Genomic DNA, 15,293 nt, shown 5'->3' on the forward strand with positions numbered 1-15,293 from the left:
TAAAAGGCATGTAAGTACTTCCTAAAGAAATAATTCCCTGATTGATGGTTAGGTTTTTTATTAGTGTTTCCTGTTGTTTATAGAGTTTGATATGTGACATGCTGAGATGATGATCGAAAAAGGTAGGCAAAGAAGTGTTGAACCATACTCTTAGGAGATGTTACCAAATAAATGAGCTGCAGAAACTGAAGTACACAAGCTTCATAGACTTGTACAGGTTTTTGAACTATTAAAGTAGATTCTTATTACTTTAAGTATTTTAAGTATTTAAGTTTTTGTTTTAATGCAAATGATATGAGCAAATATCATTGTGATTCAAGATGTTTTCTAATACAGATCTTAAGAAATAAGGTTTGTATTTTGTAATTGAAGAGTTTGTATGCAAATAGGCAATTAAATAGTTTCAAACTTTTTTTATGTTAAATATTTTGAACTTTAAATTTGCAATTCTATAGTTTGGCTATTGTGGACATTGGGCTGCAGGTGCTCCTTCAGATCAATACATTTTACTTTGGGGTGAATACCCAGTATAGTGCAATTGCTAGATCATAGGGTAGCTCCATTTTTAACTTCTTGAAGAAGTGCCATACTGTTTTCCAGAGTGGCTGTACCAGCTTGCATTTGTAAGAGGGTTCCCCTTTCTCCACGTCCTCACCAACAATTGTTGTTTCCTGACTTGACAATTTTAGCCATTCTGACTGAGTGAGGTGGTATATCATTATGGTTTTGATTTGATTTCCCTGATGCCAAGTGGTACCCATCCACAGATGAATGGATAAAGAAGATGTGGTATATATATACAATGGAATATTACTCAGCCATCAGAAAGGATGAATACTTACCATTTACATCAGTGTGGAGGGAACTGGAGGGTATTATGCAAAACAAATCAGTGAGAGAAAACCAATTATCATATGGTTTCACTCATATGTGGAATAGAAGAAACAGCCCAGAGGATCATAGGGAGGGAGGGAAAACTGAATGGGAAGTCATCAGAGAGGGAGAAAAACCATGAGAGACTCTTAATTATAGGAAACAAACTGAGGGTTGCTAGAGGGAAGGAGGGTTGGGGAGGATGGGGACTTGTATGATGGGCATTAAGGAGGGCATGTAATGTGATGAGCACTGGGTGTTATGCACAACTGATGAATTATTGAACACTACATCTGAAACTAATGATGTACTATCTGTTGGATAATTGAATTTAAATTTAAAAAATTAGGAATTCTAAGGGATAGTAACTTCTTGAGCATCTTAGTAAAATTAAGTAACTTAGAAAAAATATGTGTGCTGAATTTTTGAATTCTAAGTTATATAGAACAGCCTGGGCCATGTCATTTAAGTACTCTTGTAGGCATACAGAAGTAAAGTGAAAAGGTTTCTTCACTGCTGTTCTCTCTCATAGTCTTCCCCAGTGGTAACCAGAGTCAGGTGATATACTCTCCAGTGTTCTCTCATTCATAGACATATCTGTATATGCATCTTTATGTAGAGTTATTTATACATGTTCCATCTAAATATGTTAGTCTTTGACTTATGTTTTTCACTAATTATGGCTTGGGGTCTGTTAAAATGATTTTAGTTTTATTATTTTTTAAAATTTGAAATCTATTTTCTTTTTAATTGGGCCACTTTATTCCACTGAGCCTCTGGTGTTACCTCTCTGTAAAATAGGAAGAATCAATAATCCTAAGTCGTAGAGATTTTGATAAAATGGTGAATGTGAAACTGCTTTGTACATGACATAGTTGGTTTACAGAGGACAAAGCAGGTGCCACCAGCACGCAAGAAGAAATGGAGGGAAAAGCCTAACTCTTGCATGTGGACTCTACCCCCTAACCTTTTCTCTTAGTCATTTTTTATTTTATTTTATTTTATTTTATTTATTTATTTATTTGACAGACAGAGATCACAAGTAGGCAGAGAGGCAGGCAGAGAGAGAGTAGGAAGCAGGCTCCCTGCTAAGGAGAGAGGCCCATGTGGGATCATGACCTGAGCCGAAGGCAGATGAGCCACCCAGGCGCCTCTCTTCGTCATTTTTTAAGCTAGTGTACATAGTTATCCTTGTAGTAATGTGAAGATATTTCTGTAGGTTAGATTCCTAGAAGTAGAATTGCTGGATCAAAGGGTCTGTGCATTTTAAATTCCATTAGGAGCTGTCACATTGTTTCCCCAGTTGGCGGCATCACCATTTTATACTTATGTTGTGTATTCATTTTTTCCAGCAAGTATGTATTGAGCATCTGTTGTATGGTCAGTACTTTTCTAGGTGTTGCAAACACAATGGCAAATGAAATTAATTTCTTATTGTCATTAGGCTTACATTGTATTTTGTAGAGAAAGAGACTAAACAGATAGTCAAGAAACTACATAATACCATGGCTGGTGGTGATGAGTCCTGTGAAGAAAAATAAATCAAGAAATGGGAATAGAAAATGATGAGGGGGAGGGTATTCTCTTGGGATCAGAGATTCTTAAGCAAGAGGTGATATTTGAGCTGAGAACTGAAAAGATACTCTCTCAGTATTGTACTGATTGAATTAGCTACTTCTGTAAGGTTTTCATGTATCTGTGTCTAAGGGAGTGACTGTTGCTGGCATATTAGAAAGCAGTTTTTTTTTATATGTTGGTCTTCTGCCTGGCAATTAAAATAATTACTGATTCTGATTGATTATCCCAGTATGTTCTGTTTGTGGAATGAGTTGAGCTTTCTTTCGATTTCTGTGTCCTTGAGTAGTTTCGGTAACATAGGAATGATCTGTTCCTTGAGTGATCTCCCTCACACTCATGCTGAAGACTCTCTCTCCCACTGGATTGGATTCTGGGTATCACATTTCCCTCTTTCCCTTCACTCTTGAGGAAACATGCACCCAGAAATATCTCCTGGGTGAGATGAACCCTTTTCCTGAAGGTCCTCAAGGAAGCAGAAATCAGTGCTCAAGGCTCCAGCTCCCAGCAGAAGAGAGCCTTCTCTCTGTCTGGTTGACTCCTGTTCTTAGGAACACCGTCAGGCTCCTGCAGTAGTTTCACTCTGCCTGTGCAGTTGCTGTGGAGAAAGGACAGCAAGGGAACCAGGATTATGAATTTGGGTGCCCATCTTCTCAGAAACATTCACTTGCTGTTTTGCATTGTTTTACTTGTGAAGTTCAGGTTCAAGTTCTTCCTGAGACTTGGAGTGAGAAAGAAGGCAGGAGAGAGGGGCACAGGGAATGTCTATGCTGAGGGCTCATGTTCCATCTTGATCACAACTTAAAGCAACTTCTTAATACTAACAAAAGGCTTACAAATGATTAATCTTCAAAATATAATTGGCAAGGATTCACTGGTAACTGTATATTAAAATAATATTAACTCACATTCTAGTTGTCTTTTTTGAGAGAGCAGGAAAGTTATATATTGGGGATTTTTTGATATTTTGGGGATTGTGTGTGGTATATATTATGAATTTGAAAGTAACCTGATATAATGTGTAAAGATTTGAAAACTGCTAACTCATATGTAATATATTATGTGTAATAGTAAGAGCTGTAGAAAATCCTTTTGTAAATGTCTATTTTCAGGAGATACCTGAAAATACACTGTGCTCTGTTGTGCCCTCTAGAACAACTAGAAATCAGTCTCTCTTTGGATTAAATTTATTTCAGAATTTTGACAAAACTTCTGGAGGTGTCGGATGATCCACAAGTCTTAGCTGTTGCTGCTCATGATGTTGGAGAATATGTGCGGCATTATCCACGAGGCAAACGGTAAGGGAAAAGTAGTTTAGCAGAGAAACTAATGGAGTAAGTGAAATCAAGATGCCTAATTAATATGGGGAATTATAATAAACCTAATTAAAAATGGGTAGTATAAAAGTATCAGTACAACTATAACACTATTGTATGGTGGCTAGCAGAGATCACATTAGAAATTTCACATTCATGATTTTCTTTGGTTTTTATGATTTTAATTTAGTAGCCATTTTGTGAGTACTCATTATTTTTTGACTACTACTAGTAGTTACAGAGACAATGAGACATTATTATTATTTTTTTAAAATTTTTTTCCCTTTTTTTAATTAATTTTTTAAAAATTTCTTTTCAGCATAACAGTATTCATTGTTTATGCACCACACCCAGTGCTCCATGCAATATGTGCCCTCCATAATACCCACCACCTGGCTCCCCCAACCTCCCACCCCCCCGCCCCTTCAAAACCCTCAGATTGTTTTTCAGAGTTCATAGTCTCTCATGGTTCATCTCCTCTTCCAATTATCCTCAACTCTTTCCTCTTCTCCATCTCCCTATGTCCTCTATGTTATAAATGAAACCATATGATAATTGACTCTCTCTGCTTGACTTATTTCACTCAGCATAATCTCTTCCCGTACCATCCATGTTGCTACAAAAGTTGGGTATTCATCCTTTCTGATGGAGGCATAATACTCCATAGTGTTTATGGACCACATCTTCCTTATCCATTCGTCCATTGAGGGACATCTTGGTTCTTTCCACAGTTTGGCACTGTGGCCATTGCTGCTATAAACATTGGGGTGCAGATGGCCCTTCTTTTCACTACATCTGTATCTTTGGGGTAAATACCCAGTAGTGCAATTGCAGGGTCATAGGGAAGCTCTATTTTAAATTTCTTAAGGAATCTCCACACTGTTCTCCAAATTGGCTGCACCAACTTGCATTCCTATTAACAGTGTAAGAGGGTTCCCCTTTCTCCACATCCCCTCCAACACACGTTGTTTCCTGTCTTGCTAGTTACAGAGACGATGAGACATTATTATTATTATTATTATTATTTTTAATTTTTTAAAAAGATTTTATTTATTTGAGAGAGAGAGAGAAAAATCAAGCACAAGCTGAGCGGGGAGGGAAAGAGGGAGAGGAAGAAGTAGGCTCCCTGCTGGAGCCTTCTGAGCAGGGAGCCTGATACTAATCCCAGGACCTGGAGGCCACAACCACAACCTGAGCCAAAGGCAGAGCCCAACCGACTGAGCCACTCAAGCACCCCTATTGTTACTATTTTTTTTTTTAAAGATTTACTTACTTACTGGGGCACCTGGGTGGCTCAGTGGGTTAAGCCTCTGCCTTCAGCTCAGGTCATGATATCAGGGTGCTGTGAATTGAGCCCGGCATCAGGCTCTCTGCTCAGTAGGGAGCCTGCTTCCCTCCCCCTCTGTCTACCTGCCTCTCTGCCTACTTGTGATCTCTGTCTAATAAATAAATAAAATCTTAAAAAAAAAAAAGATTTACTTCCTTCCTTTGGAGAGAGCGAGTGTGCATACATGTGCGTGATGGGGAGGGGCAGAGAGAGAGTGAGAGAGAGGGTCTTAGATTCTCTTCTTAGATTCACAATATTGAAGAAAATATAATACCTGTAAAGAAAAGTTATAGTAGAGGTATAGTGATAAAATTACATATTTCAGAGTATTGAGAAGAGAGGAATTCCATGTGGTATGAGATAGGTAAGACTTTACAGATGTGGTGATGGTAGCCACATAATTTAAAATCATTTAAATATATCAACAATGAAAAGTTAGGCTTTTTCTGGGAAAAATAAGAAATCAGGGTACCAATATTATATCAAGGGAGAGAACATTTAAGGTAGAAAAGGGTGTTTTCTGTTATTTGGAAAAGCAGAAATGCATAGTGCCTTGGTGTGAATTGTTGCTGTTTCACTTGCTAGTTTGTTTCCTAATGAGTAAAATTGGGATGATAGTCATATTCCTTTCCCATGGACGATAGTCATATTCCTTTTTCATGAGGCTGATGTAAGGATTAAATGAGTTAACCCAATACAGTGATCAGAGTAGTGCCAGGAGATACACAGCAAGTACTCAGTAAGTACTAGCTACTTTTACTATTACTAATATGGATATTTTATATTCATCAAAACTATCTATAAGGAAGACATGACAGTATTAATCTTATTTATTATAAAACAGTGTCAAGTAAGCCCGGAATATCTTAGAATGTGAGGAAAAACTGGCAGAGCCACAGAAGTAATTGCATACTTTAATGTTCCACAATTACTTCATAACTTCCTCTTCTCCTTATAGTGTATAAATATTTAAGCATTCTAAAACATCATGTTATTGACTGGATCCAGATGCAGAGAAATTATCTTTTTTCTCCAAGTGTCTCTGACCTATATTATTTTTGATCTTCAACTTGTTTTTTTCTAGATCTGATTTGGCTGCTCGGGCTGCTTTGTATTGGACCTTGGTAAAGTCCATTTCCAAAATTATGACAGTTTCATCTGGAGCAGAATTTGCCAGGGCTGTGGGATATCACATGGATCATGTGCTGAGTTGTCAGGGTTGACATTGCTATATGGAGAAGTGGGCTTGAGGTTAGTAAGGGACAGCCTACCTTTGCTCTCAGAAATGAGAAGAGGTTGTTCATGTCCATTTGGAGTGAAGAGTTTCTCTTGCACTTTTTCTGGGTGGGAATAATAAGCATGAACATCTCTGAACTCCATATGATGGGTAAATGTGCAAAATGCCTCTTTTATGGAGGATAAATGAGAGAACATTAGGCAAATGTCATATGGGAAACTACTCAGGATATTGATACCTACTTTAGGAAAAACAGAAAATTCTTGAGTGTAGCTACTGAATCACTCAGTGTTTGAACTGCAGGATGTTTTCATTCTGACCCAGCAAGCCTTTGTTACTGTTTTTTTTTTTTTTAATGTTATGTTAGTCACCATACAGTATATCATTAGTTTTTGATGTAGTGTTCCATGATTCATTGTTTGTGTATAACATCCAGTGCTTGATGCAATATGTGCCCTCCTTCATACCTACACGAGGCTAACCCATCCCCCCACCCTTCTCCCCTCCCAAACCCTCAGTCTGTTTCTTGGAGACCATAGTCTCTCGTGGTTTGTCTCCCCCTCTGGTTTTCCCTGCTTCATTTTCCCCTTCTTCCTCCTAATGTCCTCCATGCTATTCCTTATGTTTCACAAGTAAGTGAAACCATATGATAATAGATTTTCTCTGCTTGACTTATTTCACTCATTATAATCTCCTCCAGTCCCATCCATGTTGATGCAAAAGTTTGGGTATTCATCCTTTTTGATGGCTGAGTACTATTCCGTTGTATAGATGGACCACATCTTCTTTATCTATTCATCTGTTGAAGGGCATCTCAGCTCTTTCCACAGTTTGGCTGTTGTGGACATTGCTGCTATGAACACTGCGGTGCATGTTGCCCATCTTATCACTGCATCAGTATCTTTGGGGTAAATACCTAGTAGTGCAATTGCTGGTTCATAGGGTAGCTCTATTTTTAACTTCTTGAGGAACCTCCACACTGTTTTCCAAAGTGGCTGCACCAACTTGGATTCCCACCAACAGTGTAAGTAGGTTCCCCTCTCTCCACATCTTCTCCAACATTTGTTGTTTCTTGCCTTGTTGATTTTTGCCATTCTAACTGGTGTAAGTTGGTATCTCAGTGTGGTTTTGATTTGAATTTCCTTGATGGCTAATGATGATGAGCACTTTTTCATGTGTCTGCTAGCTATTTCTATGTCTTCTTTGGAGAAGTGTCTGTTCATGTCTTCTGCCCATGTTTTGATTTGATTATTTGTTTTTTGGGTGTTGAGTTTGAGAAGTTCTTTGTAGATCTTGGATATCTGTAGTGTCATTTGCAAATATCTTCTCCCATTCCGTGGGTTGCTTCTTTGTTTTGTTGACTGTTTCCTTTGCTGTTCAGAAGCTTTTTTTCTTGACAAAGTCCCAGAAGTTCATTTTCGCTTTTGTTTCCCTTGCCTTTGGAGACATGTCTTGAAAGAAATTGCTGTGGCCAGTGTTGAAGAGGTTACTGCCTGTGTTGTCATCTACGATTTTGATGGATTTCTGTCTCTCACTGAGGTCTTTCCTCTATTTAGAGTTTATCTTTGTGTTTAGTGCAAGAGAGTGGTTCAGTTTCATTCTTCTGTGTAGAGCTGTTACTGGTCTTACACAGAACTTTATTCCGGATGCATATCAGAAGCAAATGGCACAGATACAGCAGATTTGTAAGTCTGTGTGTACAAGATCTCTGTTGCATTTTTTAGTTTTGTCCTTGTATTCTTCAGCTCCAAGATTTCTGTTTGGTTCTATTTATTTCTCTTTATTGTCATTCTGTTCATGTGTTGTTTTTCTAATTTTGTTTAGTTGTCTGTGTTCTCTTTCATGTCATTAAGTTTCTGTAAGAGGATCATTTTGATCCTTTATTAGGCAAATTTTAGATATATATTTTTATAGGATTGGTTACTGGAGCTTTATTGATTTTCATTAGTGTTATATTTACCTGATTCTTTGTGGGCTGTGTAGCCTCACATAGATGTCTGTGCATTTAAAGGAGTAAATACCTCATCTAGTCTTTAAGACCATTTTCAGCAGATAATGAACTCTTCTCTGTCGCCTGGGCTAATGGGTGGCATTACCTTTGAAAGTACATTCATGCTGAGTTGGAGTGGGTTATGCACGGATATGAGTCTGCAGGGGTGTCCGTGGTTGGCAGGTTTGTTACTGGGGTCTTAGGTAGGTGTGTTTCCTGTCTGGTCTTCAGATGGCTGGGACTGCCTCAAGTACCTTGTTTAGTAGGGTAGTGCTGGGAGAAGGATCCATTTCAGTCTCCACAGTTGTGTCCTTAGCTATCCCCTTACCAGGTGTATGGATGGGTGTAGCTCCTGCAGGTCCCAGGGAACACTGCTACCTGGTCACTGATGGATCCCTGGGTGGGCAGGATAGGCCCTGGGCCATGGCTGAGAGGGACTGGAACCAAGCTCCGGGGCTGATTCAGGTGTCCCAGCCACAACTGAAGTCTGCATATCTGGTTTTAGAGGCACAGATGGGTATTTGTGCCACAGGTCCCTGGGTGGGTGGAACTACTCCCTGACTTTGGCTGAAGGAACTGAAGCTGAGTATAGGATCGTTTCAAGATATCCTGAGGCACAGATGTTAGTGTCCCCCACCAAGTCCCTATGTTGGAGGACTGCCTGTAACTGCAGGTTGGAGGGAATTGAGATTCCTCAAGAAGTTAAAAATAGAGCTACCCTATGAACCAGCAATTGCACTACTAGGTATTTACCCCAAAGATACTGATGCAGTGATAAGATGGGCAACCTGGTGGTTTATGGCGTTTTTCCAGCTGATTAGATCCAGGACCTTGGGGGACTTGGATAAGATCATTGTGTTTTATCCTGGTGCTATGGATTTGATTGCAGCCTGCGTCAGCCAGATTAATCACAGTGACCAGTGTAGTGATGTATATTCATAGGTAAACTTGCCAGAAAGGAAGATAAAGTATAAATGAAGATTTTATATGTGGGGAGATATTTCTCTCAGCTTTCTGTCCTTCTTGCACGTTGAATGCTCTTTTCAAATAGATGTCTTCCTGGGAGCAAAGGGCAGGATGCTTACTGTCCATTAGGAGAGATTTGGGTACCTTAAGTTCAGGGTTCCTCTTCTTTACACTGTATGTGCAGGGCTCATTGAACTCTCTTCATGTTTTCCTGTGAAATTGTGGTTTGGGGAACCAGCACAAAGTTCTAATATTCTTGCTACTGCAATTGCCTTGAGTAACAAACTAGCATTTATCTTTGACCCAAGAGTCTCAGTGTCTTCTACAGGTCTTCATGAAACTATGGCAGCTTTACTTGCTAGCTTGCAAGTGGGATGAAAGCCAAGACCTTTTGTAGTTCTTGACACTTTGATGTTAAGAACTATCTAACATAAATCCCACTTTAAAATAGCCTGTTTTATTATGAAAAATTGAGAATCTTCAGATAAGACAAAGATGAACTTTGCTTTTATATAAATATAGCTAATAACCCAGGTCCCTAGCCCATCTAAGATGTGTGGTTTTTTTTTTTTTTAAGATTTTATTTATTTATTTGACAGACAGAGATCACAGGTCAGCAGAGAGGCAGGCAGAGAGAGAGGAGGAAGCAGGCTCCCCGCTGAGCAGAGAGCCCGATGGGGGGCTAGATCCCAGGACCCTGGGATCATGACCTGAGCCAAAGGCAGTGGCTTTAACCCACTGAGCCACCCAGGCACACCTAAGATGTGTTTAACATGAAAAACAGAGAGAGGATAGGTGAATCCTCCATAATTATATAATCGCTTATTTATAGTACTTTTGGAAAGGGAAAAAGCAAATATAGATAAAATATCCTCATTCTAAAATCATAAAACTGGTGAAAAGCTTATTTAAGAACTTACTTTCTTACAGTACTGACTTGTTACCAACGTCTTGAACCCTAGGGCTTCAATTGTGTCTTATGGATACACCGTTTACACCGTATCTACTGCTAATCAGAAACCTGTTATGCCTTCACATCATCCAGTTCTACCACATCCCTTCTTTTCTCCCCTTCCAAGTGTCTCCCCCAGTTAAGGATTATCTTGGACACCAGGCTTAACTTCTTCAGACTACATATCGCCGGTATTGTACATGCATCAATCCTCAGTGCTAAAACACTTCCTAAAACAGTTACTCATTCATTCATGCCTGCCTGCCTGCCTGCCTGCAACTCTGGCACTGCTACTACTTTTCTTTGTCCTTCCAGTGGCTTACATGGATCCATGGACCAGTATATTCATTCTTTTTTGAAGTCACTCACCAGTATTATCTCAGAGTAACTTAATTTCTGTACAGTTTTCTGTTCCTCCTTCCTTGAAATATATTTTCAAATTATTTTCTCCTCATCACATAGCCCCTTGAAGACTCTCATTCTCTCTGTGAAGTCATTCCCACATCTTCCTACATAGGAGTATTTCTCAAACTTAATAAATAGACTGTTGGTGGCTTTGCAGACCCACAGTTTGAAATAAACAGTAATAAAATTAATCAATACTCAAAAAATGTAATTATAGTTTGAAGTACTGATAACTCTTTCATGTCAGTTATAGGAATTATTTTGTTCATGATCTTTTACCAAGGTATCAAGAACAGAATGCTTGAGTCATGCATAAGTCAAGTTCTCTATTCACTTTCTCTTTTTTATTGCTACTAAATTTAAAAAAATGTTAACTCATTATAGTAAGTTGGCAGGAATGGCTACAACAGTTTAAAGCCTCTTGCAGATAGTTCTGGATATTCAGATCATATGTGGACTCAGCAGGACTTTTCCCTGAAACCTGCTTTAACAGTTCATCATATATTAAGTTGACTGGCCCATTCCATGTAAAAGCAGGGAAATTGAATGTTGCTACTTGTGAGACAGGTGAAAAAATTCCCAGTCTACTTTGTGGTTGCAGTTGGCCATATAAAAGTATCTCTTTAAATTCAATTGTAGCTTGTGGATGTGGTTTTTAACTATAGTCCTCATTTTTTTTCCTTCATGAATAAAATAAAAACATTTAGATTTGGAAAAATTCAAACTTTCAATGATATATCCATTTTCATTACAAATCAGTCACCCTAAAAAATTGTATTGGTATCTTAAATTTGATTTCGATACTTTTTTTTTTAAAGATTTTATTTATTTGTCAGAGAGAGAGAGTGAGGGACAGAGAGAGCTCAAGCAGGGGGAGTGGCAGGCAGACAGAGAAGTAGGCTTCCCACTGAGCAAGGAGCCAGATGTGGGACTTGATCCAAAGGTCCTGGGATCATGACCTGAGCCAAAGGCAGCTGCTTAACTGACTGAGCCACCCAGGTGTCCCAGTATTCTTTTTTCTTTTTTTTTTTTTTTAAGATTATTTATGTATTAGAGAGAGAGAGGGAGGGAGAGAATGCAAGCGGGGTAAGAGCAAAGAGAGAGGAACAAGCAAGACTGCGCTGAGCGCAGAGCCTGATGTGGAGCTTGATCTCGGGACTCTGAGATCTTGATCTGAGCTGAAATCAATAGTCGGATGCTTAACCGACTAAGCCACCCTGGCACTCTGATATTGATATTTTTTAACCTATTCAGATGATGACTACTACATTGCTAAGTTGCTTAGAATAATGGAAAGGATTTTTACCGGTATTTATCACTGAAAGTGCTGTCTTATGTATCACATACTGAGGAAACCAATAATTATCCTTTCCTACTACTTGAGGAAAAACAATACGAGCAAAGTAAGTAAGTTCCCCACCCCCAGAAAAAAGCATGACATATTTCTGTTTGGAAAGGCAGTCTTATGCTCCCCCATGTTTTTCTTCACTCAGTTCTTATAACTCGATCAAATTCACACTTGCATTTCTTTTAACACTAACAAGATTAGTATGCAGGCAAGGTCCAACTGAGTTAATCTCTTTGTCCATGTAGCACTAATTCTCCCTGGCAAACGTAACTAGTCCTCTGTCAGTACTAAGTCCAACAACTTCTTGTCCACATTATGCCCTCCAGAGAAATCAGAGAAATCCTCCATACATGCACAGTACATATGCTAATAGCTAATGGGTACCACAGTCATCTGTACTGAATTACCCGGTGGTTAAGTGCACAGACTAAACTTGCCTGCTTAGGTTCAGATCTCAAGCCCTGCCACCTGGTAACTGTACGACCTTGCCATATATCCTCTCTGTGCCAGTTTCCTCCTCTGTTATTATGAGAACTAAATGAGTTCATATGTAATGTGCTTTAAACACCACTTAACACATAGTAAGTACCAGTTAAATGAGTAATTTTGTCCATTTGTTAAGTATCTGCTCTCCTGCGCAATAGCAATTGCAGATGACCCTTGAACAACATTGGTTTGAACTGTGTAGGTCCACTTATATGTGGATTTTTTATAATATAATACTGTAAATGTATTTTGTCTTACAATTTTCTCAGTAATAGTTCCTTTTCTTTAGCTTACTTTATTGTAAGAATGTAGTATATGGTGTATCATACAAAATATGTGCTAATTGACTCTTTATGTTACTGGTAAGACTTCTGTTCAACAGTAGGCTATTAGTACTTAAGTTATGGGGGAGTTAAAAATTATATGTGGATTTTAACTGTGTGAGAGGTTGGTGTCCCTAATCTCCTCCACCCCAATGTTGTTCAAAGCTCAGCTGTACTCTTCTCCACTGTATGTTTTTGATACCATGTGATTTTAAACATTACTTAATAAGGAAATTCGGCTTTCTCTAAGAATTTAGTGTTCTTGTGGTGGACTTTTTTCTTTTTACAAGTTTCTTGGGAATGATTTGTACTCATCACAAAGCAGGCATTGTCTCCTTTTGAATTTTGTCCCTTTCTCCATCTCAAACAGTAAAATTGATCAGTTGACAAAGTTTCATATCAAAAGTGTTTTGGAGACTACAGGTGAATATATTGCTGGTCCAGTGATGAATATTTAGGTAGCAATACCGCCGTATTTCCTATCTGTCATTCTCTTTCATCACACTGAGATTTGTCTTGGCGTGCAGATTTACATATGATATTCAAAATGGAGTCCTATTTACTGTTGTTTCACCTATTTGTTGTTATTTTCATGACTCCTTTTGTAGTTTAAAGAAACCCTTTCGATTCAGTAACTTGTTTTTATAAATTCAGGTGTAGAACATAACTTCCCCCCAAACTGCAAATTTAATAAGTGCTCTCAGTAAATGCAAATAAGATGAAAGTAAACTATCCAAATGAATTTATTCTGTCAACTGTACTTGCCAGTTCAGTTCTTATGAAGGACCCACAGCCTTTAAGACTGTGATACAATTTCCAGGAAACAAACACCACTCATTAATCTTATTTTTCAAATGTGTGTGTATGATGGGATGTGAATAAAACTGTTCCATTGCTTTGTCCTCGAAAAGCACAAGACCACCTGTGGCCCTGCTGAATACCCAGAAATCACACTTTGATGACTAGGGCCTGAGAGTTGTCCCGAAGAGAGCGTTCCCCCTTTGCAGGCATAATTCACTGGTGCAAATGGTGTGGTGAACATCTTTCCAGGCAGCAGAACATTGCAACAGCAACCCAGAGCCCCATCAAACCCTCCTTGTGCAAGTGTGCTACCTTCCCTCTCTCTGCCTCGAATACTGTAGTGAATGTTTGTTTTTTTCTGTAAGTAGTACAACATCTAAACAATTTTCCTATATTCAAGGAATTCCCACCTTCCAAAGCATGTGTTCCCTTTCGTTGTAGAAGATAAAAATGCCAACAGCATGCTTTCCTAAACTCCTCTGCTTCCAGCCACATGCTTATGGCCTCAGTCAGCAAATCAGATCTCACTGCCCCAGACTTCTGACAGGAATGAGGAGTGGAGGGAAGTGGGTATGGCAGGCATTGCCTTCAGGCAGGAGCCGTGGCTGGGCTCCATGAAGATGGGAGACCGTAGCACCTTGTGTCTTGGGATGAGCAGAGGAAACTTAAGGTTCTATGCCTTGCCCCAGTAGCACACTTGCTGGACTGCTAATTTGGTCGCTTGCTTGTGAATCAGTCTGGACAGCCTTCATGCTTGGCTCCCCAGCTTTCCAAGCTGTACTTGCCTTTCAGGGATTCTTTAACTGTTTTTAGGTAGGCAAGTTTCTATCTCTTCAAGTAAAAATACCGACTGATAAAAAAATTCTTCTCTTTTTAACCTGGAAAACCAGTATATTGCCATTAAAACAAAACACAGTATCTGTCCAATTTTCTGTGCTGCCGGTGTTCAGTATATATATCCATAGCCCTTTTCAGCTTATACATAATGATCGCCTCATTATATCCCTTCTCCCCACTGAAACTGGTCTCTGAGCTCTCAAAAAGAGGAACTATATATCTGATGAGGCATATTGTTGACCATAGTAGGGCAGAGTAAATGTTGAGAGAAAGAGCTATCAAAAGAATTCCTGCTTATTCTCTTAAAATGCACACTTTTATATGAGGTAAATAGCTCTGTTTCCCTTTGTACAAAGCCTAGCATAGTATGTACAAATAAAAATTAATAACTTGTTCATTTATCTTTTCTAAGAGTTATCATGAAAAGTAACAAGTTACTATACAAAACTTGAAAAATACAGAAAAGAATAATAAAAAAACAAGACTGTAGTTTTGAGGTAAAAGTAATAGTTTATTTATTTTCAGGTTTTTTTCCTCTATACGTACATTTTTTTCCTTCCAGAATATTGATCATGTAATATCTCCTATTTTATCTCCTATTTTTATTCATTTTTCATGGGAATTTCCCATCTACAAATTTTAAAACATATATATTAATGCTGCCTATAGTTAAATGTATTCCAGTGTGCTCAGATTTTACTAGTGGCCATTTGGTATGTTTCCAATTTTTCATTATTATAAAAACAGAGTGAACATCTTTGCAGACATTTCTGATTATTTTTTTTTCTGGTCCCTTAAATACATTCACTGAGAGAAAGTATATAAGTACTTCTGAAATTTTATTTTATTTTACTTTT

At 38.5% G+C, this 15,293-nt stretch overlaps 1 protein-coding gene across 3 annotated transcripts in view; it reads left to right on the plus strand.

The window, feature by feature from the left end:
• LOC111155413 (ATPase H+ transporting V1 subunit H) overlaps positions 1 to 15,293 on the plus strand; it is a 194,806-nt gene that overhangs the window by 131,118 nt on the left and 48,395 nt on the right. For all 3 annotated transcript variants that reach the window (XM_022515546.1, XM_022515549.1, XM_022515548.1), the window contains one exon: positions 3,645 to 3,746. In XM_022515546.1, coding sequence (XP_022371254.1) covers positions 3,645 to 3,746 — 102 coding nt within the window. The remainder of the gene's footprint in view (positions 1 to 3,644; positions 3,747 to 15,293) is intronic.

Source organism: Enhydra lutris, unplaced genomic scaffold (genome assembly GCF_002288905.1).
Source record: "Enhydra lutris kenyoni isolate GAN:26980312 unplaced genomic scaffold, ASM228890v2 scaffoldscaffold41, whole genome shotgun sequence".
Taxonomy (NCBI): domain Eukaryota; kingdom Metazoa; phylum Chordata; class Mammalia; order Carnivora; family Mustelidae; genus Enhydra; species Enhydra lutris.